The sequence below is a fragment of the Loxodonta africana genome, chromosome 14 (genome assembly GCF_030014295.1).
Source record: "Loxodonta africana isolate mLoxAfr1 chromosome 14, mLoxAfr1.hap2, whole genome shotgun sequence".
Taxonomy (NCBI): domain Eukaryota; kingdom Metazoa; phylum Chordata; class Mammalia; order Proboscidea; family Elephantidae; genus Loxodonta; species Loxodonta africana.
The window spans coordinates 50,145,427-50,171,682 of NC_087355.1; the positions used below are offsets into that span (position 1 = coordinate 50,145,427).

The 26,256-nt window shown below is 36.0% G+C and overlaps 1 protein-coding gene across 25 annotated transcripts in view; it reads left to right on the forward strand.

Moving 5' to 3' along the window:
* VPS13B (vacuolar protein sorting 13 homolog B) overlaps window positions 1-26,256 on the forward strand; it is a 916,907-nt gene that overhangs the window by 498,223 nt on the left and 392,428 nt on the right. For 23 of the 25 annotated variants that reach the window (XR_010317809.1, XR_010317810.1, XR_010317811.1 and 20 more), the window contains 2 exons: window positions 14,669-14,889; window positions 22,022-22,225. Coding sequence is in view for 22 of the 25 variants with exons in the window: in XM_064267936.1 (XP_064124006.1) it covers window positions 14,669-14,889; window positions 22,022-22,225 (425 nt within the window). In the remaining 3 variants the exon portion in view is untranslated. Of the gene's footprint in view, window positions 1-14,668; window positions 14,890-22,021; window positions 22,226-26,256 lie in introns of those variants that run through there. The other 2 variants (XM_064267939.1, XM_064267955.1) reach the window with 2 other exon arrangements.

The following is a 26,256-nucleotide window of genomic DNA, read 5'->3' on the forward strand; positions in this document are numbered from 1 at the left end:
ATTTGGGTTCCCAGTGAGTTTAAAAGTTGAAAGTACCATAAGGCTGGTGGACTGATAGTACTACACACACACACATACAATATAGATTTTAAGAAGTTTGTTATATTAAATACATGGCTCACTCCTTAACTTTTGGAGCTCCTGAGGATAAAAAAAAAAAAAAAATTCTATTTGCAAGAAGTTATTTATCCTTGATATGTACGTGGTTACTGAATCGTTTGTTTATTGAAGTATTCTTCTCAATAGCTTGTCAAGTATGAGAAAGCAGGCACCATATCTGTCTTGTTCTAATCTGAATTCTGATTGTCACATGATAGGTACCCAATAGATGTTTGTTGAATGAATGAAGTTCTCATAAAGCAGTGCAGATTTTTTCCTTCCAAATTTATTACAAAAACAACTCTGTTATTTTAAAGAAGGGCAGTATTGTGTAGGGGTTAACAGCAAGGGTCTTAGGATCGAACAGTCATGGACTGAATCCTGCTTGGTATCTATTACTCCACTTGGTGTCTTTTTCAAGGGGTTGTGAGAATTAAATGAGATAATGTATATAAGTCACCTAGCATAGTGTAGTAACTTGTGATAAGTGCCCAATAAACTATATGTAACACAGAGAAAGTGGATAGCATAGTGACAAAAACTGAGAATCCTGGAACCATGTTTTAGATCATAGCTCTGCTGCTTACTAACTTTATGGCCCTGTTTAGGTTACCTGAACATTTGCCATAAAGTTGATTCCGACTCATGGCAACCCATGTGTATCAGAATAGAGGTGTGCTCCACAAAGGGTTTTCACTGATTTTTCGGAAGTAGATCACTAGACCTTTCTTGTAGGGCATCTATGGGTAAACTTGAACCACCAACCTTTCAGCTAGCAGCTTAGCTCATTAATTGTTTGCACCACCCAGGGACTCCTTAGGTTAATTAAACTCTCTGAAATGGGGCGAATAGTACCTCCTCATAGAGTTGTAAGGATTAAATGAGTTGATGCTTAAAGCCTTTAAAATAGTACAGAGCGCATAGCAAGTACTTTATAAACAGTACTTGGCACAAGCCAAGTGCTCAGTAAAAACCGTTACAGTTATTAATATCTAGATAGGATTTCCTGAGATTACAAATTTCATGACTTGGCTCCCAAATGTCTGCTATGTCCCAGATCCCTGTTCCTTTTCAGTCTGTTCTGCTACCATACTCCCAGAACCTTGTGTAGCATCTGTAATGGACATAAAGCTCTTCACTTCTTTTAATTGCTTGTAGAATCCACTCACATAAAATCATTAAAGGATTTTATGGAAGAGTTTCTCTTGTGTGAATCCCTGGTGGCATAGTGGTTAAGTGCTATGGGTACTAACCAAAAGGTCGGCAGTTCGAATCCACCAGGCGCTCCTTGGAAACCCTATGGGGCAGTTCTAGTCTCTCCTGTAGAGTCTCTATGAGTCAGAATCAACTCAAAGGCAATGGGTTTAGTTTAGTTTAGTTTTTTTTTTTTTTACTCTTCTGGGGGAAAGGTGGTGGTGGTGGTACACCCAGTATCAAACAATATTTAAAATTCCTGTTAGCCTCACTTTTTTTTTTTTTAATTTTCATTGTGCTTTAAGTGACAGTTTACAAATCAAGTCAGTCTCTCACACAAAAACTTATATACACCTTGCTACATACTCCCAATTGCTTTCCCCCTAATGAGACAGCCCACTCCCTCCCTCCACTCTGTCTTTTCATGTCCATTTCACCAGCTTCTAACCCCCTCTACCCTCTGATCTCCCCTACAGGGAGGAGGTGCCAACGTAGTCTCAAATGTCCACGATCCAAGAAGCTTACTCCTCACCAACATCCCTCTCCAACCCATTGTCCAGTCCAACCCCTGTCTGAAGAGTTGACTTTGGCAATGGTTCCTGTCCTGGGCCAACAGAAGGCCTGGAGGCCATGACCACCGGGGTCCTTCTAGTCTCAGTCAGACCATTAAGCCTGGTCTTTTTACGAGAATTTGGGGTCTGCATCCCACTGTTCTCCTGCTCTGTCAGGGGTTCTGTGTTGTGTTCCCTGTCAGGGTAGTCATCGGTTGTAGCTGGGCACCATCTGGTTCTTCTGGTCTCAGGCTGTTGTAGTCTCTAGTTTATGTAGCCCTTTCTGTCTCTTGGGCTCATAATTACTGTGTGTCCTTGATGTTGAGACGAATTGATGCATCTTAGGTGGCTGCTTGGTAGCGTTTAAGACCCCAGACGCCTCTCTCCAAGGTGGGATGCAGAGTGTTTTCTTAATAGATTTTATGTCAGTTGACTTAAATGTGCCCTGAAACCATGGTCCCAAACCCCTGCCCCTGCTATGCTGGCCTTTGAAGGATTCGGTTTATTCAGGAAACTTCATTGCTTTTGGTTTAGTCCAGTTGTCCTGACCTTGCCTGTGTTGTGTGTTGTCTTTCCCTTCACCTGAAGTAGTTCTTATCTACTATCTAATTAGTGAATACGCCTCTCCCACGCCCCCTCCCCCATCTTGTAACTGTCAGAGAATATTTTCTTCTCTGTTTAAACTATTTCTTGAGTTCTTATAATAGTGGCCTTATACAATATTTGTCCTTTTGCAACTGACTAATTTCACTCAGCTCAGCATAATGCCTTCCAGATTCCTCCAAGTTATGAAATGTTTCACAGATTTATTAGTGTTCTTTACTGATGTGTAGTAGTCCATTGTGTGAATATACCATAATTTATTTACTCATTTATCCGTTGATGGGCACCTTTGTTGCTTCTATCTGTTAGCTGTTGTAAACAGTGCTGCAGTAGTGTACATGGGTGTGCATATATCTGTTCACTGTTATACTCCCATCACCTAGCACATTGTATGACACTGAATGGGAGCTCACTAAATATTTGTTGAATAAATGAAGCAATAACTTTTAGTTCATTAACTAAGTAGTTTTTGGTTATAATAAGGGAAAAAAATACGATGAAAAGATCAACTTTTAATTTGTCTTCAGGTTCATAAACGATTGGAAAAAGAAAAAAAATAGCCCTAGTTATTATGAAATGAAAAAAAGAACAGCATTATACAGATGATCAATACAACGAATAAGAAGTTTTCTCATTATTGATTTGAAGCTTTTTCTATACTAAACTTGGACTTCTGAATTTCAAAATGAGGGACTCTTTGTTGAAATGTGTCATCTGATTTCAATTGCCAGGAAAGGGAGAGATGATCTCTAATGTAGCCAGAATCAATCTGTGTAGGGTGTTTGGGTCAGAATCAACATCTTGAGTTTCATTAGGGAGCACTTGAAGCAAGGCTTGCAGATGTAATTTGCTGCGTCCACCTAACACCTCCGAGCAGATGGGTTTCTACGCTGTGCCTAGAAGAGGTTTGTGTTTTCTTCTTTCAAAGAGTTGCCTGTGACTTTAATAAAATATTTTGACAGAAATGGAATATTGAGATCATTTATAAATTAAAACTTTGCTGTAGTTGGATTTACTGAGTTTTAATAGAAACTGATATAAAAATTGTTTGCCATCTATGAAGAGCATGAAAGCTGTTTTTCCATATACTTGTGATTCACCTTAGTGATTTTTGTGTTTCGTTCCATTTTATGTCATAGTTTGATAATCACAGCTTCCAGTTATCCTTATACATAGCGATGAAATGTAATGATTTGCTTTCCAGTTTCACTCAGTGTCTGACTTTAATCCATATATGTAAACAGAGGAAGAAGCTCAGATAAGAATTTCAGTTTGTTGTTGTTTTTAAATAAATCTTATGGAAACTGTCATATATTTATTACAAATGAAGTTAAACTGTTGAATTGTCTAAATGTAGTTATTATAATTGCTGTAGACATTATTCTCTTCATCTCAGTAGCTCACATCTAGCCTGTTCCATCATTTGTCTAACCTATTGCCACTGAATTGGTTCCGACTCACAGCAACCTGTAGGACCGAGTGTAACTGCCCTGTAGGGCTTCCAAGGCTGTGAATCTTTACAGAATCAGACTGCCACATCTTGCTACTGCGGAGAGTCTAGTGGGTTCAAACCGCTGACCTTTCAGTTAGCAGCAAAGTACTTAAAAACTGTGCCACTAGGACTCTTCTACATTGCCTTAAGACCTTAAAAATGCGCTGTTTAAGTCATTGTAAATGTAATATATTCTCATTAAAGGAAATCGGAAAGCAAGAAACATATACAGAAGAATATAAAAATCATTCTTGATGATAACCAATGTTAACATTTTGGGTTTTTGTTTTTTCCAAACATTTGGTTTGTCAACTTGTGTAATACTTATTATTTAAGGATATATATTATGTAGAAATAAACATATATATATTTATTATATAATAGGATAGTAATGACAAAATTTTTAGCCCTGTTTTTGTCTTCTTTTTTTATGAAGATTTCATATAGATTTAATGTTCTGAATTCGTTTTCACTTTGAAGTAAGAGCACTTCCTAAAAAAATCTGCATGAATTCTTTTATGTTATTTAGTAAAATGTGGACTTTCTTCCTTGTGTAAATCATGTTTTTTCAGGTTACAGGGAAAAGAGGGAGTCAAATTGTCTTAGGAAATAGGAGTTCAGTGTAAGGGTGTGAGGGAGTGACCAGAATGTGCTAGACAAAAGGTGGAATGTAGATCAGGATATAGCAGCAGTATTTGGCAGCATAGTAGTTAAGTGCTATGTCTGCTAACCAAAAGGTTGACAGTTAGAACCCACTAGGCACATTTCTTGGAAACTCTATGGGGCAGTACTACTCTGTCCTATGGGGTCACTATGAGTCGGAATAGACTCAACAGCAATGAGTTTGATTTGGTTTTGGTTGAATCTGATTAACAACCATTTGTATACCTTGTTTGGCACCCTAGTTTCAAAATGGGTAACTACTCAGCTGCTACCCGAAAGGTTGGCAGTTCAAACCTACCAGCTGCTGCATAGGAAAAAAGACCTGGCAATCTGGTCCTCTAAAGATTTGCAGCCTAGGAAACCCTATGGTGAAGTTTTACTCTGTCATATAAGGTTGCTATGAGTCAGATTCGACTCGACAGCACAGAAAAGAATACAGCAACCTACCTTCTTTAGTGAAATATGTATTCAAATCATTTGTCCACTTTTAATTGGGTTGTTTGTCTTGATAATGAGTTGTAGGAGTTCTTTATATATCCTAGATCCATGTCCTTTTTCAAATACTTGATTTACTAATCCTTTTTTCTGGGCTATAGTTTGTCTTTTCATTTTCTCAATGGTAACTTTTAAAGTGTTGTTGTTAGGTGCTGTCGAGTCAGTTCTGACTCAAGCGACCCTGTATGTACCACAGAACGAAACTGCTCGGTCCTGCATCATTCTCACAATCGCTGTTATGGTTGACCTCATTGTTGCAGCCATTGTGTCAGTCCATCTCGTTGAGGGTCTTCCTCTTTTCTGATGACCCTGAACTTTACCCAGCATGATATCCTTCTCCAGGGACTGACCCTTCCTGAAAACATGACCAAAGTATGTGAGATGCAGTCTTGCCATCCTGGCTTCTAAGGAGCATTCTGGTTATGCTTTTTCCATGAGAAATCTGTTCATTCTCTTGGCAGTCCATGGCGTATTCGATATTGTTTGCCAGCACCATAATTCAAAGGCATCAATTCTTCTTCTGCCTTCTTTATTCATTATCTAGCTTTAACGTCCCTGTGATGCGATTGAAAATACTATGGCACCTTAGTCTTCAGACGTGGTGACGTCTTTGTGTTTCAACACTTTAAAGAGGTCCTTTGGAGCAGATTTGCCCAATGCAACACGTCTTTTGATTTCTTAACTGCTACTTCCATGAGTTTTGATTGTGGATCCAAGTAAAATGAAATGCTTAACAATGTCAAACTTTTTTCTCTTTATCATGATGTTGTTTTTTGGTCCAGTTGTGAGGAGTTTTATTTATGTTGTGGTATAATCCATATTGAAGGCTGTGGTCTTTGATCTTCCACTAGTAAGTGCTTCAAGTCCTCTTCACTTTCAGCACACAAGGTTGTGTCATCTGCATATTGCAGGTTGTTAATGAGTCTTCCTCCAATCCTTATAGTCCAGTTTCTTGCATTATTTGTACAGAGTACAGATTGAACAGGTATGACGAAAGGATACAAGCCTGGCACACACCTTTCCTGACTTTAAACCATGCAGTATCTCCTTGTTCTGTCCGAAGAACCACCTCTTAATCTATGTATATAGGTTCCCCATGAGCACAATTTAGTGTTCTAGAAAATGTGGAAGTTTTTAAATTTGATGAATACTGATCTATCAATTTTTTTCTTTCATAAATCATGCTTTTGGTGTCATATCTAAGAACTCTTTTTCTATCTCAAGGTCATGAAGACATTTTCTGTTTTTTTGTAGAACTTCTGTATTTTCATTCTTACGTTTAAGTCTGTGATGCCTTTCGAAGTAATTTTTGTGTATGATTTGAGGTAAGGGTCTAAGTTCATTTTCCTGCATATAGATATCCAGTTGTCCCAGTGCCATTTGTTTAAAAGTCTGTTATTGTCGTCCCCCCCCCACACCCTCCAACCAATTAAATTGTTTTGGCACCTTTATGGAAAATCAGTTGGCCGTAAACATAACCCCCCCCCCCCCCCGCACAATACACTCAATTCTGTCCCATTGATCTTTACTCATTTCCATGTGCCTATACCACACTGTCTTGATTGCTGTGGCTTTATAGTAAGTTTCAGCATTGGGTTCTATACATTTTCCAACTTTGTTCGTCTTTTTCAAAATTATTTTCATTATTCTAGGTATTCTGCACTCCCATATAAGTTTTAGCATCGGTTTATTTCTACAGAAAGAGCCTGTGGAAGTTTGATAGGAATGGCATTTAATGTATAGATCAATATGGTAACATTTGTCATCTTAATAATATTGAGCCTTCTAGTTCATAAATGTGAAGTGTCCATTCATTTAGATATTCTTGAATTTCTCTTAGCAATGTTTTGTAGTTTTCAGTGTACATGTTTTGTACTTCCTTTGTTAAATCCTGCCTTTCTTTGCTATTTTGAATGAAATTATTTTCTTTTTTGTATTGTTCATTACTGGTATATAAAAATACAATGTTTGTAATTTTTTCTTGTATCTTGTGACCTTGCTGAACTCGTTTATTAGTTTTAGTTGTTTTTACTGTGGATTCCTTAGGATTTTCTATATACTGGATCATGCCATCTGTGAATACAGACAGTTTTACTTATTTCTTTCCCTCCTGAATGACATTAGTTTTGTTGCGTTTTTACCTTATTACTTTGCCTGAAGTTTCCAGTAAATTGCTGAATAGAACTAGTGAAAGTGGACACCTTTGCCTTGTTCCCAGTCTTAAGGGAAAAGTGTTCAGTCTTTCACCGTAATTACGATGTTAGCTATGAATTTTTCATTGATGCCCTAAAACGATGTTCCCTTTTATTCGTAGCTTGTTGAGAATTTGTACCATGAATTTGTTTTGGATTTTTTCAGGTGCTTTTTATGAATCTCTTGAGATGATCATATAGTTTTTGTACTTTATGCTACTAATACGGTATATTATGTTAATTTTACACAATTGATCAATTAAGCCAGTCTTGCATTTCTGGGATAAATTCCATTTGGTTATGGTGTGTCATCCTCCTTATTTGGTGCAGAATACAGTTTGCTAATATTTACTTTAAGAATTTTTTGCATTTTACGAAGGATGTTAGTCTGTAGGTTTCTTGTAATGTCTGTATTTCGTTTTCATATCAGGGTAATGCTGACCTCATAGAATGAGTTGGGAAGTGTTTCCTGCTTTTTTATTTTCTGGAAGAGTTTGTGAAAAATTAGCCTTATTTCTTTAAGAATTTGATACAATATACCAGTGAAACCATGTGGAACTAGACTGCTAATTAAGAATTCAATTTCTTCACTTGTTATAGGTCTCTTCAGGTGTTCTGTTCCTTCTTTTGTCAGTTTTGATAATTTGTTTCATTCTAGAAAGTTGTCTAATTTGTTGGCATAAAGTTGTTCGTGATACTCCGTTTTAATCCTTTTTTAATTTCTGTAAGTCTGATAGTGATGTTCCTTTTTTCATTCCTATTTTTGGTATTTTGTTGTTTCTCTACTTTGTTCTTGGTTAGTCTACCTAAAGGATTATTAGTATTGCTGATATATTCATAGAACTAACTTCTAGTTTTATTTACTTTTTTCTCTTTTCTCCTTTCTATTTCAGTGATTTCTGCTGGAATGTTTATTATTTCCTTTCTTCTACTTGCTTTGGGGTTTTTTAATCTAATTTTTCCGAGCTTCTTAAGGGGGTACTTAGGCTATCGATTTGAGAAATTTCTTTTTTCCCTGATATAGGCATTTAAAGCTATACATTTGTCTCTAAACAATGATTTAGCTACATCTCAGAAAGTTTTATTTTAATAATTTTTATTGTGCTTTAAGTGAATGCTTACAAATCAAGTCAGTCTCTCACACAAAAACCCATATACACCTTGCTACACACTCCCAATTACTCTCCCCCTAATGAGACAGACTGCTCTCTCCCTCCAGTCTATCTTTTCGTGTCCATTTTGCCAGCTTCTAACCCCCTCCACCCTCTCATCTCCCCACCAGGCAGGAGATGTCAGCATAGTCTCAAGTATCCACCTGATCCAAGAAGCTCATTCCTCACCAGCATCCCTCACCAACCCATTGTCCAGTCCAATCCATGTCTAAAGAGTTGGCTTCGGGAATGGTTCCTGTCCTGGGCCAACAGAACGTCTGGGGGCCATGACCACCGGGGTCCTTCTAGTCTCAGACCATTAAGTCTGGTCTTTTTACAAGAATTTGGGGTCTGCATCCCACTGGTCTCCTGCTCCCTCAGGGGTTCTCTGTTGTGTTCCCTGTCAGGGCAGTCATCGGTTGTAGCCAGGCACCATCTAGCTCTTCTGGTTTCAGGATGATGTAGTCTCTGGTTCATGTGGCCCTTTCTGTCTCTTGGGTTCATAATCACCTTGTGTCCTTGGTGTTCTTCATTCTCCTTTGATCCGGGTGGGTTGAGACCAATTGATGCATCTTAGATGGCTGCTTGCTAGCGTTTAAGACCTCAGATGCCACTCTTCAAAGTGGGATGCAAAATGTTTTCTTAATAGATTTTATTATGGCAATTGACTTAAATGTCCCCTGAAACCATGGTCCCTCAGACCCCTGCCCCTGCTACGCTGGCCTTGGAAGCATTTAGTTTATTCAGGAAACTTCTTTGCTTTTGGTTTAGTCCAATTGTGCTGACCTCCCCTGTATTGTGTGCTGCATCTCAGAAATTTTGATGTGTTTTCATTTTCATTTGTTCTGAATATTTTCTTAGTTTCCTTATGATCTCTTCTTTGGCCCATGGGTTATTTAGAAGTGTACTGTTTAATTTTCAAGTATTTGGGGGATTTGACAGAATTCTTTCTATTGTTGACTTGTAACCATTGTGGTGGAAGAACATACTTTGTGTTATTTAAATCCTTTTATTTTTATTTTAAATTTATTGTGATTATTTTCTGGTCTAGCATGTGGTCTGTTTGGAAAAATGTTCTATTTGCGTTTCATTATGTGTCCTGCAGTTGTTGGGTTTAACATTCTGTCTATGTCAGTTAGTTCAACTTGGTTGATAGTGTTTAACCCTTCTATGGCCCTACCGAGTTTCTGTTTAATTATTCTTTTGATTATTGAGAGTGGGGTATTGATATCTTGAAGTATTTTGTCAATTAAATTCTGTCAGTTGTTGCTTCATGCATTTTGAGGCTCTGTTGTTAGATGTATATGCATGTATAATTTTTATGTCTTCCTAAAGTATGGACCCTTTTTCCATTATGAAGTGTCCTCCTTTGTCTCTGTAATATTTCTTGTCTTAAATCTATTGTATCTATTATTAACACAGCTACTCCAGTCCACTTATGGGTATACTTTGCATGGTAAATGTTCTCCATCCTTTTATTTTCAGCCTTGTTGTGTTTTTGAATGGAGGTGCTTCTGTTTTAGACAATATTTTTTTAGATTTTGCTTTTTTCAAGCAGTCTCATAATCTCTGATATTGAATGGGGACGTTTAGACCATTTGTATTTAATGTAATATTAATATGTTTGAATCAGATTTTTCATTTACTATTTGTTTTCTATGTATCTATCTTTTTTGTTCCTCTGTTCTTCTTTTGCTACCCTCTCTATTTTAAATTAATATTTTTAGAGTATCATTTCCTCTTGATTTTTTTTACTGTACTTTTAATGGTTGCTGTAGGGATTATATTATGTGTCTTCATTTATCACACTCCCCCCCAGATAAATACTAAGTTAATTCTGTTAGGTTTAGAAAGTAAGTTTTAATCTACGTGGACTCTTTCCCCAGAGAAAATCCTCTTGATTCTGTTATCGATGTTGTTGATTGTTTCCTTCTTGAAATTCTCCTCTGACTTCTGTGAAACCACTCTTTTAATTTGTTTTCTATAGTTCAGGGCCACCCCTTCTGAATGTTTTTCAGTTAAATATAGATGTTCTTCATATTTACAGCTTCCCTGAGCATTCTCAGATTAAGTAATATTTATTTCTCTCCTTTTCAGTGATGGTTTACAGATCTTTAACGTTATCATATACTGGCTATATTTGTTCTTTTCTTATATGTCTGGCTGTCTGTTTGACATAGACTATTCATCATATGGCACTGATATTACTGATAGGATAGAATCTTCTTACAGAGTAGTAAACCCCTCAATACCCAAAACCACTCCATTTCTATTTTCATAGGTAGTCTCTATTAAAACAGGCATTAGCATGTCTTTGAAATGGTACACGGGAGCCCCAGGGCCATCCCAGAGAAGCCACACTTAAGGCACTGAGTTATGGAGAACTGTAATCACCAAAGCTCAGGCTTCTTTTCATCCCGTCCTCTTCTGTAAGAAATTTCCAACAAATAGAACTGAATAATTAGAAGTTCCTCATTTAGAATTTGGAACAGTTTCTTGGACTAGTAGTTTTAGCAGTGAATTTGTGAGTTTCTGGATGTGAAGAATCACAAATTTGAAATCAGTTATCTGTTGTTTTCATTATCCTGATTATTTTATTTTGTATATGCAATGCATTTTGTATTTCATAGTACAAAATAGTCCTTTGTTTGAAATGTAGAATTTTGGCCTCAAACCAAATAAAATGATACGTTGCTCGTTTTCATTTTGCTCTCTTCTAGGTTTTTCAGCTATTCTTCTCTGTCAGGAAAATTGATTAAACTTTTTATCATTTGTAGTGCCTTGATACCTCAAAAGCACCCATTACTTAAATTAATATCACACAGAATTAAAGAACCGTTTATCTGAACTGCTTTACATCAGTTTAAGTGCCAACTTGTTGGGGGAACAGTATCAGCAATTTTGGTTTATTTGTATGTGTAGAATTCAGTGTATCTTTCTCCAAAGTGTCACCTTCATTATAAGTAGTAAAATAATCTTTGTTATAATAATTCATATTTGAAATCAAAGTTTGCCTGAGTCATGCTGAGATCTGTTTATGGATTTCTCCTTCTAAGATTGTAGAACATACAAAAATAAAGTTACAGAAAAGAAGAAGGTAATTTTGGGATTCTGAAGAAGAATTAAAAATTCATCATCTAAGATGATGAGAACAAAGAAAACTGAGAAAAATATTTCCAATATTCACCAGTGTGAATATTTCCTCCTTTGCCATGTTGATATTTTTAAAGTGATTCACTTTGACCCCAAGTACATATAACTTTTCCTATAGTAGAGTATCTTTAGAAAGGGTAAGCTTGATTCCCTTTCCAGAATATTAATCCATACCCCATGAGATGCCGGGTCATAAACTAGATGTGTATGATAAGATTCTGTGTAATTAGTCACTGTTCACTGACTCCAACATTGATAAAATTTTTGATATATACAATACCAGAACATTTTCTCATGTTGTCTAAACCAGTACTTTATCTTTTGATTCTAGTAGTGTGCAAAATCAACACCATAAGATACAATGTAAGGAAATCCACAGTAATTTTTTCTGGAACTTTTACTCTGTTGCAAGGTAACATAGGCCTTTGGGTTCCCCACCACTCTACCCCTTGGCTCACTTAGTCTCTCGTTGTTATTTTTTAATTCTTTTCTGTCCAAGAGCATTCTGTTATGTTCATTCTCTCTTTCACGTTATTTGGTCTAAATTATAGTGTTTGACCATTATTTTCTTGAGAATTGTTTTTATTCTATCCTCTGTTAATAATACAGAGAGATCATAATTCACACACAAATGGAGTTCTCAGAGCCCCTGCTTTTCTTTTTTTCTTGCTCATTAGACATTTTGTGTGAACATTTCTGAAGTCTGGCAGCAATAAATAGTTTCTCCAAAATAAGAGACCTAGATTTTAGCCTTTGAACTTTTCCAGTTAAAATGAAAATCCTCATCTTGAAGATCAGCCCAGACTGATAGAAGGCTACGTGGAGTTCTTCGAGTTGTATGGAGCTTACGTGTCATGGAAATGTTGGGGCATATTTTAGGGAGTACTAGACCATTATTCTGCCAAGTGTTATAAATAGATATTTTCATTTTGGTTTTTGTGTAAAAGAAGAATTTGTGTATTAATGATGCTTGTGCAGTTAATGATTTGTTGTACTTTGTGACTTTTTTTTCATAGTGAATAATTGTGGGAATTTTTATCGTTGAATGCTAACATTTATCTTTTAGACAGAGTGTGCGTTTTAAAACGACCGTCTGCATGCTAAATAAATGGACATAAAGTATTACCATAAAATGTTCTTTTTAAGACTTAGAGTATGATGTATTGAATTTCAGTTTATTGGGTCTGATACCAAAGAAGAAGCAGAAACATGTATATCTGAGATAGTACCAAAGTCATCTGAGATTTTTGTTGTTCAGTGAATTTAAATGCAGCACTTTCATCCACATAACCACCATTTAGCATTTCTTTGATAAGATTAAGTTTGCAAAATATATATATACCTCAATAATAGTTTTAAAATATTCAACCTGAAATCATACCAAAATATCTTAAGACAAATTTGGCGAGCCTTCATTTTTTGTAAATAGTGTGAAACCTTGTGTAGGTCTTAAAATAATTTTGGAATTAGTTACAGATGATTTAAAGTTTGCCTTTCTTTTTGGGGGGTAAAATATTTTAAGTCTTAGAGTACCACACTGCTGACTATCTATTATTATGCAGTTATCATGATTATGCAGTTATTGTGGACTATTATGCCGCTAGATTTATTCTATTTTTCAAGTCTCAATTTCAGAGTTTATAATTTTATTACTTAGTCTTGGTCAGAACATTTTGAACGTTCAAACTTAATGAGAATCTACCTTGTGGCGTACACTGAGTGTCATTCACAATTCAAATGCATGTTTAGATCATCTACTTGGTAATTCACTTGGTATTCTTTTCTTCGGTTAATTAAAGAGTGCAAAACTGTACATACAGGGAGGTTATGGTTCTAAAGCTGCGTGGACATACACACCACCCATGGGGGACGGGCAAGAAGGAAATACACAAAATGTTAGTAGTGGTTGTCATTACAAGTGGCAGGGTGGAAGTTAGATTAGGACTGGTTTTTATTTTCTTTATGTATTTTATTTTCCAAATTATCTGCAGTGAGACATCTATTACTTTTCTAATTAGACATAAATAAATGTTATCAACTTATTTTAAAATAATTGAGTTAAGAAAGATGTCTATATTATACCGCCTGCTGTACTGACAAGCGTTAGTAGAATTGCAAAATCAAAAAAACAAGTGACATAAAAACTGGTTAAAATGGCAATATTTTGTTATATATAGTTCACCACAACCAAATTTAAAAATGCAAGTGATAGAAACATATTTTCCTTCAGAGTTTCATCATGATAACTGATGCTTATAAATATTCTAATAATAAGAATATTTTTAAAATGATTTTTGAAAAACAATTTCACAAAGTATTTTATCTATAGCTACAATAAGAAACAAAAATGATTTAATGAGTTAATCTCACAAAAGTTGATCAAAGAAAAAATGCATAAAAGAATTTTGCTTTTAACCCTAAAATTTTATGAGTGCTGTTTTTTTTAATCGTGTGTATTTTTGTTTAAAAATTTTTTTATTATGTGTAAGAATTGTCCAGAGAACATAGTAGGACTCATCCTGATTCTTACCACCAGAAGTTCCGATTTAAGTAGGTCTGAAGTAGGACTCAGAAATCTGTATTTTAAATGCAGATGATTCTGAGGCAGATAGTCCAGTGGACCACAGCAGATTGTTTATTCTTTTTCTCTGTCATTCCACAGCCAGATCTGTGGTCATCTTCAGTCTATACAAAAAGTATTGCATTTTCCTAGTATAATCCATTATCTGTGATTTCCAAAGTGTAGCACATTTAATCCCAGCAGTTGCATAGGACAACCCATTACAGTGAGGAAGAAGAAGTTGGAATTTTTATTTATATTTCATCTCATTTAAAATTTTTTGTGTATTTATAACATATAGTGTGTTATAATAAATACAAATGTAAATGTTTAGAAAAGATAAATTTAAGTACATGTAAATTGTTTGTTGGTCTTTGGGATACTATATTTGCTTTTTTCATGATGCCACATTAAATGTTTTACATTCTAAATATAAACAGTAGACAATTTACAATCAGGCAAAAATTAACTGTATTTTTGCGTGCTTCCCTACTTCCTTCCCACACCGTCATCAGGTGATGCTTTTCCTTGGACCATCAGCTTACATCATTTCAGCATATATACCCTTCTTGGAAAACAAGAGACACTTTGCCTAGTGGAACCTATGGGTTGTACCTCTACTCTGGCTGTCACATCTCAAAAACTACTTGCTACAGGACCTGATACAAGACATTCATTTGTTGTTTGTCTACATGTTGACCTAGAGTCACTTGAGATAAAGTGCTCGAACCCCCAGGTTGGTACATTTGGTTTATGAAAGGAAATTTAAAATAATTTGATTGACTAACAATTGTTTTCCATTTTGTTGAAGGGTTTCTCTTCTATTAAGTGTCTTAAATTTTTTTAACTGGTCCATCAAGATTTGCGTGGTTAGATTAAGAATTGCTTTGAAGCTCTCTCAAGTTTTATAACTTCAACCCTTTTGAAAATGTAATGGTGGCAGAATAAATGCATCTTTTACCTGATGGAATGAAATCAGTTATAGATGCAGTTTTTAAATGTTAATGCGTTTTATTTTCAGACTGGAAGAGTCTGTTGAAGCAATCGAATATAATTTTCAGTCAGATTTCTCACTCAGAACCTCTTCTGCTCAACATGTGGTAGTAAAAGAAAAAAACAAAAAACGAGTGGCACTGTTTACTACAGAAATCATATTTTTTTAAGGATTTCAGTTACAAGTCAAGCCTGTTGTATTCTGTGGTTTTATATTTTAATATGAATTCAGATCATCTGTGTGATTGTATACAATTTAATACTTGTTTTTTTTTTGATGTCAGGTAGACTTTATTATGTTTTCTTCATAGTCAGTGTTTAATACTGTTTCAAGTTAATATTTTTAAACAATTCTTTTTAGAATATTATTGGATCTGATAGGTCAATATTGATAAAGCTATGTTTATTGCAGTGTTAGTGGTTAGAAGCCATTTTTTAAATTCTTTTATTAAAGAATTAATGGCATATCCATACACTAGATACTACAACCCTAATAATAGTAGTATTAGTACTATAGATACTATTTAGCCATAAAAAGAACTGAACTATAGATAAATGCAGTATCGTAGATAAATACAGCAGTCAGTATGCTGAGTGAAAGAACTTAGACAAAAAAGAGTTCTTACTGTATAATTCCATTTTATATAAAATTTTAGAACAGAAACACAGCTAATATAGTGACAGAAGAGAGATCACTTGTTGCCTGGAGCCAGAGAGGGAGGGGTAATGAGGAGGTTGGAGTAGGGGGGTGACAGGTTACAAAGGGATATAAAGAAATTTGGGGGGATGATAAAGATGTTCGTTTTGTTCACAGTTTATATTTAGTAGTAGCTCAATCCCTACATAAAGTCCTGTATGATGGACAGCTTCCTGCTAATCGGAGCTTTCTTCCAGAGTCCTTATATCTTAGGGAATTATGAAAGCTCATTTGAAGCTTGGGAGGATAGCTCTCCACATATTCTGGCTATCCACGACCATCTCTGCTTTAAAAAAAAAAAAAATCTGTTGCCTTTATGATTTTAGCCTGGAATTTCATTATTATTAATCTTGAATTTTTTTTTTTTTTTAACTTTGAGATAGTAGTGCTGTGATTTTTATGGCATCTTAATTAAACGTAATACTGTTGGTCAAAACCGGAGCACTAGGTCGTCATCTTTAGATATCCACATTGTTTGAAAGTAAGCTCAGCTTTTGTTGTTTAAATGTAAACTAGTTCTAAGCAAAGTCATGGCATAGTTGGAACCTGGGTTTGGCCTGAGATTTCCTTCCTATGTCTTCTCTCTTCCTTTGGTCCTCTAGTCTATCACCTGGCTCCCCAGAAACTAAGGGCTTTTTTTGCGGGGCGGGGGGGATACACTAGGGCTGAATGAACCTCAGTAAATCAAGTTGTGTTAAGTTGTTACCAGTGGCTATAAACAAACTTGATTGCAAGGTTGTTGGGAAATTTAACTGAGATATTTGTGAAAATACTTAGTAAACTTTGAAATGTATGAATGTCATTTTGTTAGTTTAGACTGACTCTGACATATATAAAATGACATCTTCATAAACTGCTATGAATATTCTTGGTAGAATCTTAGCTATATTCCTGAAGGGATATGAAACTGTAAAATAAATATAGCACTTAAAAGAGTCAATATTTATTCAAGGATTTGGCGAGAAGTTGTTGTTAGGTTCCATCTAGTCGGTTCCAACTCATAGTGACCCTGTGTACAACAGAGTGAAACGTTACCTGGCTTGCACCACCCTCACAGTCATTGCTGTGCTTGAGCATACCATTGCTGCCACAGTCCATCTCGTTGAGGGTCTGCCTCTCTTTCGCTGACCCTCTACTTTACTAAGCATGATGTCCTTCTCCAGGGACTGGTTCCTCGTGATAATTTGTCCAAACTACATGAGTCGAAGTCTCTCTGCCTGCACTTCTAAGGAGCATTCTGTCTGTACTTCTTCCAAGATAGATTTGTTCATTCTTCTTGCAGTCCATGGTATGTGCAATATTCTTTGCCAACACCGTAATTCGAAGTCATTGGCTTTTCTTTGGTCTTCCTTAATCATTGTCCAGCTTCACATGCATATGACGTGATTGAAAATACGGGTCAGGTGCACCTTAGCCCTCAAAGTGACATCTTTTCTTTTTAACACTTTCTTTGCTTTTTAACTCTTTAAAGAGGTCTTTTGCAGAAGATTTAGTGAAAGGTTGATACTCTTAATATCCCTGTGTGCCAGATTGACCTGAATTTTAATGATAAAATATGAGACTCAAAATAAACCTCTTTCTTGTGAGTGATTGCTTTAGCCTATGCTTTCAGATTTCTGGATTCTGTCAAAATTCCAAAAGATGACTTCTTCCCCCCCCCCCCAAATGAATTCAGCAAATATTTATTGAGTTCTACACATAAACCAGATACCAAGGAAACAAAGATGAATAAGACAAACACACAAAAAAGGACACCCGTAGACCCAATATTGTTCAAGTGTTAAAAGCTACAGATAAAGAGTAAATCTTGAAAGTATCAAGAAAAAAGAAAGAAAGAAAAAGACACATTACATACAGAGGAACAAGGATTTGATTAACAGTTTCCTTCTCATAGAACACTATGGAGGCCAGAAGAGCAACATCTTTAAATTACTGAACTTAAAAACAAAACAGAACAGACCACCCAGACTTCTGTATGAAGCAAAAATAATTGTGAACAATAAAGGCTAAATACAGGCATTTTTAGATAGAAGAAAACTAGAAGAACCCATCACCAGTAAAATCGAACTACAAGAAATGCTAAAGGAATTTCTTCATGTTGAAGGAAGTGATACTGTATGGTTGAACTTTTTCTGAATGTGTATTGGCCAGTGAATTTGCACTTTTATGAACTGACAATTCATATCCTTTACCCAATTTTTAAAACTGAATCCGTTTTCTTTTTCTTAGCAGTTTGTAAGAGCTTTTCTTGTACTGTATAAGTGCATACCTTGTATCTGGAATGCAGTTATTTACCTTTAAAATTATGGAATTTTTTGTCATGAAAAATGTTTAATTGTTCATAGTCAAATATATCTTCATTTCCCTTTTCAATTTCTGGGTTTCCTGTCATAGTAAAAGGAGTATCATGGGTTCCTAAAATACACAAACATGTACATGCATATAAAACAAAACAAAAAAAAAACACCCATTACCTTTGAGGCAGTTCCAACTCATAGCGATCCTACAGGACAGGGTAGAACTGTCCTATAAGGTTCCCAAGGAGTGGCTGGTGAATTTGAACTGCCAACCTTTGGTTAGCAGTTGAGCTCTTAACCAGTGTGTCACCAGGGCTCCATAAATGCACTTAGGATCCTAAAATTTATTTTACTATTTTTATTTTTTTCTTTTAAGTTATTAATCCACCTAGAAATTATTTTTATATGTGGTGTGAGGAAAAGTTCTATGTATTAGTAGTTCTTGTCCTTCTTTCTGCCATAGATGTCTTTCGAAATCTCATGAAATCTATGAGTCCTTGCCCTAGAAAAATACATATGCCCACTGAATTTTGTGCGTACAGTCACGTTTATGGGCTTCTGAATGTAGCCAGTGTGCAATTTTCTTGATTACATTTTATGGAAATATTTTCTACTTAAATTCTAAGTTTTTTATTCATCCATTAGATTGACATCAAAAGTGCCAGTCTTTGTACACTGGACTGAATTTGGTTCATTATTGATCAGATAGAGAACCCCTCAAATAGCTTTTTTTAATATGTAGGGCAGACCTTACGTGTAGGGCTGGCCCAGAGCAAATTCATGGTCGTGTCAGACTTTGTTGTCTCTGTGTTAACCCTACAAAAGACCTAAATTACTGTTAGCTCTATAACTCCCATTGCTATTCAAAGATCTTAGATGCTGTCTTTAATCTGGTTGAAAATGCTGTCTTTAATCTGGTTGAAAATCTGGTTGCTCCTAGGAGTGATTTCTCTGAACTCTTCCCTTCTTCTTAACTGTTTTATCAAAGTTACCCAGTTCCCCCAAATGGCTTCAAGACACCAGTCTGTCAGACCCTAAAAATTGTGTCCATTCCAAAATTAAATGAGCCTGCAGAATTTTCTCTTTAATATAATGTAACATCGATTTTCACCCACAATAAATTGAGTCGGATGGCACTGGGTTTTTTTTAATTGATATATTTTGTCTCCGATAGACATTTTCAGGAATATAAAGCTAGCTTTGAATTTTTTTTACTTTAAGCATATGGATAAGAACTAGAGACAGAATTGGCTTTATGCTTTTATCCATTTATTCATAGTTTTTCTTGCTATAAATTATGTTGCTCAGTTTACACCAAGGCAATGGAATTTACTGTATAAGAATACAAGCTTTGAATTGAAGCAAAACTGGGTTTGTATCTTTTTCATTTCTCTGAGCTCTTGTCTCACCTATCCTGAAGAGTAAAAACTACAAACCAGTTGTCCTCGAGTTGATTCCAACTCATGACAACCCTATGTGTGTCAGAATAGGGTTTTCAATAGCTGATTTTTTAGAAGTATATCACCAGGCCTTTCTTCTATGCACCTCTGGGTGGACTCAAACCACCAATGTTTTGGCTAGTACCCGAGTGTTTAGCCATTTGCACCACCCAGGGACTCCATCCTACATAATAGTGGTGAAGTTTAAAAGATAATGTATGGAAAGTGCCTAACATGGCCTGAAATAGGATAAATACTTTTTTTAAGTAGCCATCTTTATTTTTTATATGATTAGATTGGGTAATTGTAGTGCTTTATGTGGAAACCTTTATTTTTTTGGCAAATCTTTTGAAACTCAATTTTCAAGATTAGTAACAACCTGCATGCCAAATAAAATAGCCTTTCTAAATCTATATTCTTTTAAAGTTCTATGCGCTGTTCAATACTGGGTTGTTGTTGTATGCTGTTGAGTTGATTTCGACTCACACCGAGCCTATAAGATAGAGTAGAACTTCTCCATTGGGTTTCCTTGGCTATAATCTTTACAGGAGCAGATCACCAGGTCTTTTCTCCAGTGGAGCCACTGGTGGGGTTTGAACCACCAACCTTTCGGTTAGCAGCCAAGTTCTTCACCATTGTGCCACCAGGGCTTCTTAGGAGAGGATACAGAAGAGTATAAAGCAACCCTCTGCTTGAGGGAATGTCCTCTGAGGATGGTAAAATCCAGTTGAGGAAGAGTCAGAAGAGGGGGATGTTTAACTCTTTCTTACCTCTGATCATTTCTTGATCATCACCTGCATTCGACTTTTGCTGATGCTGTTCTTGTGCTTAGAATGCCCTTTTGCATCTTCCTAAATCTTTTCTGCCTTTCAGGCTTTTCTGTATAACTCAGCTCCTTGAATATAATAGAGCTCCTTTGAGACTTTTCCTAGTCTGTTGTCCAATTAAGCCTTTTTTCTGACTGGCTGTAGATTTTTTAAAAATTAAAAGTATGTTTTAGGTTTATTTCAGTGTTTGGTACTTTAAATACACAATGTACTTGATAATATCTGTACAATCATTTAATGGTAACAGTTAAAGGAAGTCAGAAGTAAGGACAGTAAAAGTAGTATTATTTAAGTAAATAAGCCTTGTGCCATTAGAAGTATTAGAACCTGTGCTCTTTGGCGTATGCTGACTTTACTTATCATCTTACTGTTTAAGAAACAGCAGAATCATCTTTTTTAAATTTGTCTTGCAACAAACAAAATTGTTTTCTTTTTTTTTAGAAAGAAACTTATTCATAATTATAACGGACAAAATAATTTGAACTAAATTTTTTCTGAGAAAATTTTTGTGAGACCTCTAAAGATAGGTTATTTTAACAAAAAGAGCTATAACCTGAGATTGAGACTTCATCACTCAAAAAGAAGGGGAAAACTGTACACCCAAGTACTGTTTTATATCAAATAAGGATTGACAACAGTGTTTTTATGCATCTGTTCTGCCCACATAAGAAGCCAGCTTCATCATCTGGATGTGTCCTGGGGCTGAAACTTCTATAAATATGAGAATTTCTTTCTTTTTTTTTTTTTTTTAATGGCAAGTAGAATATGGTGTCCAGCTGTGGATTTGCTTATAAATGGTGTTTGCATTTTTTTCCCTGGGCTTGTTTTATACAGTATATGGCAATATGTTGTCATACAAATTCCATGATTAATGCTTATTTATGAAATCTTGTGTAAATATCTTAGAACTTAGTCAAACAATCTGCAAGTTAAACAGTTTTTTTTCCCCTCTGAATATTGGAATGACATATCCCAGGGGAGTAGTAGGTTGGATAGTTTATATTCTTTATCTGTAGACAAGTCTCATATGTAGCATTTCCCTTTTACTATTCTATATTATATCATTCTTTTTCAGTTTACTTTGCTGTGCAAGAAATCTATTCTCAGATGTATTCATCAGAAAAGTAGAGATAATTTAGGTGTGGAAATCATTCTTAAATAAGAACAGTGATTATTTCATATTTTATTAAAAAATTTATCTTGATGCATTTGAATTCTAATTTTGATCCTGTCCTGTGTCTAAGAGGTATTTCTTTGTGCTTGTTCTGTTACTCATATATTAAAGTAAATCTACTATCCCATAATAAGCTGTGTTTATATTAGCATAATTTTCCACATTACTTATAAAATATCACAGTGTATGTGATAAATTTCAAGTGTGAATAAATTCACTATATCTATTTCAAACTAGAGTTACGATAAAATGCTTTAAATTTTAAGTTTATTGTATAAATTATTTTTCTCTGTATTTCTGATGAGAATCATAGCATCCAAAAAATATGATCAATGTTGCATGGTAGATTTTTGTTTCCCTGGACTGTTTTCATTTCCTCATATTTAGTATTGAGTAGTAGTTGAAAGACTTGCTTTCCGTTTTTTTTCCCCTTCTGCTCAGGTCCAACTTTTATATGAACTAACTGATACTATGAATAAGGTCTGGAATAAGGTTCAGAAGAGAGGCAATCCCAGTCTATCTTCAGCCTATCCAGAGACCATCGTAGGGGCTGTCCCGAGCTCTCCAGTTAGAAGCAGTGTAGGCACAGCTCCTCCAGACACCAGCACATGCAGCCCATCTGCTGACATGGGAACTACCACTGAGGTAAGTGTTTCTGAAAAATTCTGTTACCAAATGAAGGGTGATAAGTAATACAAAGAGTTCCAAAGAGTTGCATTTCATGATTGAGAATCAGGATGACCTCACCTCTGTGGAAATTGACAGGTTCCAAAGGAGGAGCTGTGGTAGTAGTGGCTGTGTGATTATGGTTCTTTTTAGGTACAAGTATTTTTATCATTTTCAGGTGCTAGTGGGGTAGTTCAGGGTATTGGGGGCTCTATCAGATGATAAAAAATGAGACACAGTAAAGATATGTTTCCTCAAAAGTATGGAAACTTAGAAGCTAAGTGGAAAAAAAAAAGCCATTCCTGTAACTTCCAAGCCTGTGCTCAGCTTTTGAATCAGGGTGTTATTATTATCTTCTAGATTACTGGGGCCCAGCCTTGTCAGATCCAATACCCTCTCCTCACGCCACCCCCCCCCACTCATCATAAAACTTTTTTTCATTCTTAATATTCTAACCTCAGTCAGCATGTCAGTGCCCCTTTTATATAATAAGTATTTTATATTGCCTCCTTCTGTTCCTGAAAAGAAAATAAAAAATAATTTAATCTACATATGCATATAATTTCAAGAATATATAATATCCTAAATATAGCTTAAAGGATAAATAAAAGGGAAGTAATTTAAGGCACAATATGTATTTGAGTATGAAAATGCTCAGATGTGACTACATTAAAAGATATAACGAAGTAGTTAGATACATACGATCACCACGAATGGGATGGCTGCAGATAGACTTGTACAGGTCTGTGTTAAATAGCACAGGCAGTATTGCTGTTGGTTATGTGATTTTTCTGAAATAGTGGCAAACTTTTGGTAAAGTTTCATATATATAAAGTTCAGTCTTTTTTTCATTTCAGTGGTTGCATTTCTTGAACTGTCCATATGTTTTAAAATCGTGCAAAATTAAAAAATATATTTTATGTTTAGATATTGTCTTAGGCTAGGTTCTCTAGAGAAGCAAAACCAATGAAGCATCTGTGTATATACATATAGTGGAGAGAGAGAGACAGATTTATATCAAGAAACGGCTCATGCAGTTGTAGAGGCTGCAAAGTCCCAAGTCCGTGGGTCACTCTGGAGGCAGACCCAAGATCCCTAGAGCATGGAGGCTGATGAAGCCAAAGATCGACAGGCAAGCTGCTAGCTCAAGTCCCAGGAACTGTAGGTCAGATGAACAGAAGCCATCTGCAGGATCCAGAGTGAGCAAAAGCCAGCTAGCCTTGCCAGAGAGTCCACTTATGTTGGATGCAGGCCACATCCTCAGTGAAACCCTTTCAACTGATCAGTACTCACAGCAGATCCCATTGTGGAGGTGACTACATTGTATCAGATCTCATCATGGAGGTGATTACATCATTATACAACTACCAAACTACATCATAACTGCCAAACCGCTAAAAATCATGGCCCAGCCAAGTTGACACACAGCCTTAATGATCACAGATGTAAAACTAAATTGGATTTTCTGCCCATATATTTATACACAGAATTTTCACCTACGTGAATGTATGTGAAACATTCTTCATTTTGCAGGACTGTCCTAATTCATTATAAGGCCTCTTGAATCTCAGACTTCGAACTACTGAATGGCTGTAGTGATCCAAGCATTGAGTCAACCAAAAACATCCTCCTACATTTTCACAACACCTATTTAGACTGCTGAACTTTCCGCACACTACTTACTATTCTATAGTAAATTTCTGCATAGTAAATTCCTATTTCTTCTGGAAACAAGGCTATTGGCAAATTACAAAATGGGGGAGTATGATCCAGTAAAGAAGATGTCATTTCTGTTGTTGTTGTTAGGTGCCATTGAGTCAGTTCCGACTCATAGTGACCCTCTGGACAACAGATGGAAACACTGCCCAGTCCTACGCCATCCTCAGAATCATTGTTCTGCTTGAGCCCATTGTTGTAGCCACTATGTCAGTCCATCTTGCTGAGCGTCTTCCTCTTTTTCACTGACCTTCTACTTTACTAAGCATGATGTTTTTCTTCAGGAACTGATCCCTCCTGATAACATGTCCAAAGTATGTGAGATGTTGTCTTGCCATCATTGCTTCTAAGGAGCATTCTGGTTGTACTTCTTCAAGACAGATTTGTTCATTCTTTTGGCAGCCCATGGAAACCCTGATGGTGTAGTGGTTAAGAGCTACAGCTGCTAACCAAAAGGTCAGCAGTTTGAATCCACCAGGCACTCCTTGGAAACTCTATGGGGGCAGTTCTCTGTCCTATGGGTCCCTGTGAGTTGGAATCGACTCAAATGCAAAGGATTTTTGTTTTATTGGTATATTCAGTATTCTTCGCCAACATACAGTTCAGAGGCGTCAGTTCTTCTTTGGTCTTCCTTATTCATCATCTAGCTTTCACATGCATATGATGCGATTGAAAATACCATGGCTGGGTCGGGTACACCTTAGTGTTCAAGGTGACATCTTTGCTTTTCAACACTTTAAAAGAGGTCTTTTGCCCAGTGCAATAAGTCATTAATTTCTTGACTACTACTTTTGATTGTGGATCCAAGTAAAATGAAATCCTTGACAACTTCAATATTTTCTCCGTTTATCATGATGTTGCTTATTGGTCCAGTTGTAATGATTTTTGTTTTATTTTGAGTCATGTCAAAGAACTAACTCACATCTCTGTTAAAACTAAATCAAAGTGAAGAGTTTTATTCTAAGTTATAGAGCAATCTGGATCGGGCAGCACTTTGTGAAAATTCATAAAAGTACTCCAGTGAAAGAAATTTTTCATGGAGTTTAAGTACAGGGAATTCAGGAACTTACATGGAAGAATTCTGATTGGTTGACATTTACAGAATCATGCTTTGACAGACACCAGACAATTATGAGATTCTGTAAGCATTGTTTTAGTAATCATAAAGTTTGAGTCAGTTAACATCTTGTTAATCTGTGAATTTTTGGGGAGCATGAGTGAATATCCTTCCTGGGAGCATACTGCGAGAGGAAAGCAGGGGAGCTTACAGGCTTCCTGAGGTATTCTGGCTAGCTGACATTTGAAAGTCAGCTCAGAATGAGCAGTAAACAAAAATGGAGTGTGGTCTACATTGTTGGCAGAAACCTCTCCTTGTGCCAAGCACCTATATTGTTGGGGCTCCATCACAGATGTAATTTATACTGCACACTGTATTCTTTGATTTTCATTAGCAAGTGCTTCAAGTCTTCTTCACTTTCAGCATGCAAGAAAGATTGTGTTGTCTGCATATAGCCTCAAGTTGCAATACTGAAGCACTCTATGGGCAAAATATTGAATGACAGAGGAAGCATCAAAAGAAGATGGAAGGAATACACAGCGTCACTGTACCAAAAAGAATTGGTAGACATTCAACCATTTTAGGAGGTAGTGTATGATCAAAAACCAGTGGTATTGCAGGAAGAAGTTCAAGCTGTAACTGAAAGCATTGGCAATTGACAGAATACCAATTGAGATGTTTCAACAAACAGGTACAATTCTGGAAGTGCTCATTCATACATGCCAAGAAATTTGGAAGACAGATACCTGACAAACTGAATGGAAGAGATCCGTATGTGTGCCCATTCCAAAGAAAGGTGATTCAACAGAATGCAGGAATTGTCAAACAATATCATTAATATCATGGACAAGTAAAATTTTGTTGAAGATAATTCAAAAACAGTTGCAGCAGTACATTGACAGTGAACTGTCAGAAATTCAAGTTGGATTCCTGAAGAAGATATGGAATGAGGGATATATCGCTAGTGTAAGATAGATCATGGCTGAAAGCAGAGAATACCAGAAAGATGTTTACTTGTGTTTTATTGACTATGCAAAGGCATTTGCCTTTGTGGATCATAACAATTTATGGGTAATTTTGAGAAGAATGAAATTTCCGGAACCCTTAATTGTGATCATGTGGAACCTGTACATAGGCCAAGATGCAGTCATTTGAACAGAGCAAGGGGATACTGTGTGGTTTAAAATTGGGAAAGGTGTGCATCAGGTTTGTATCCTTTCATTCTGCATGCTGAGCA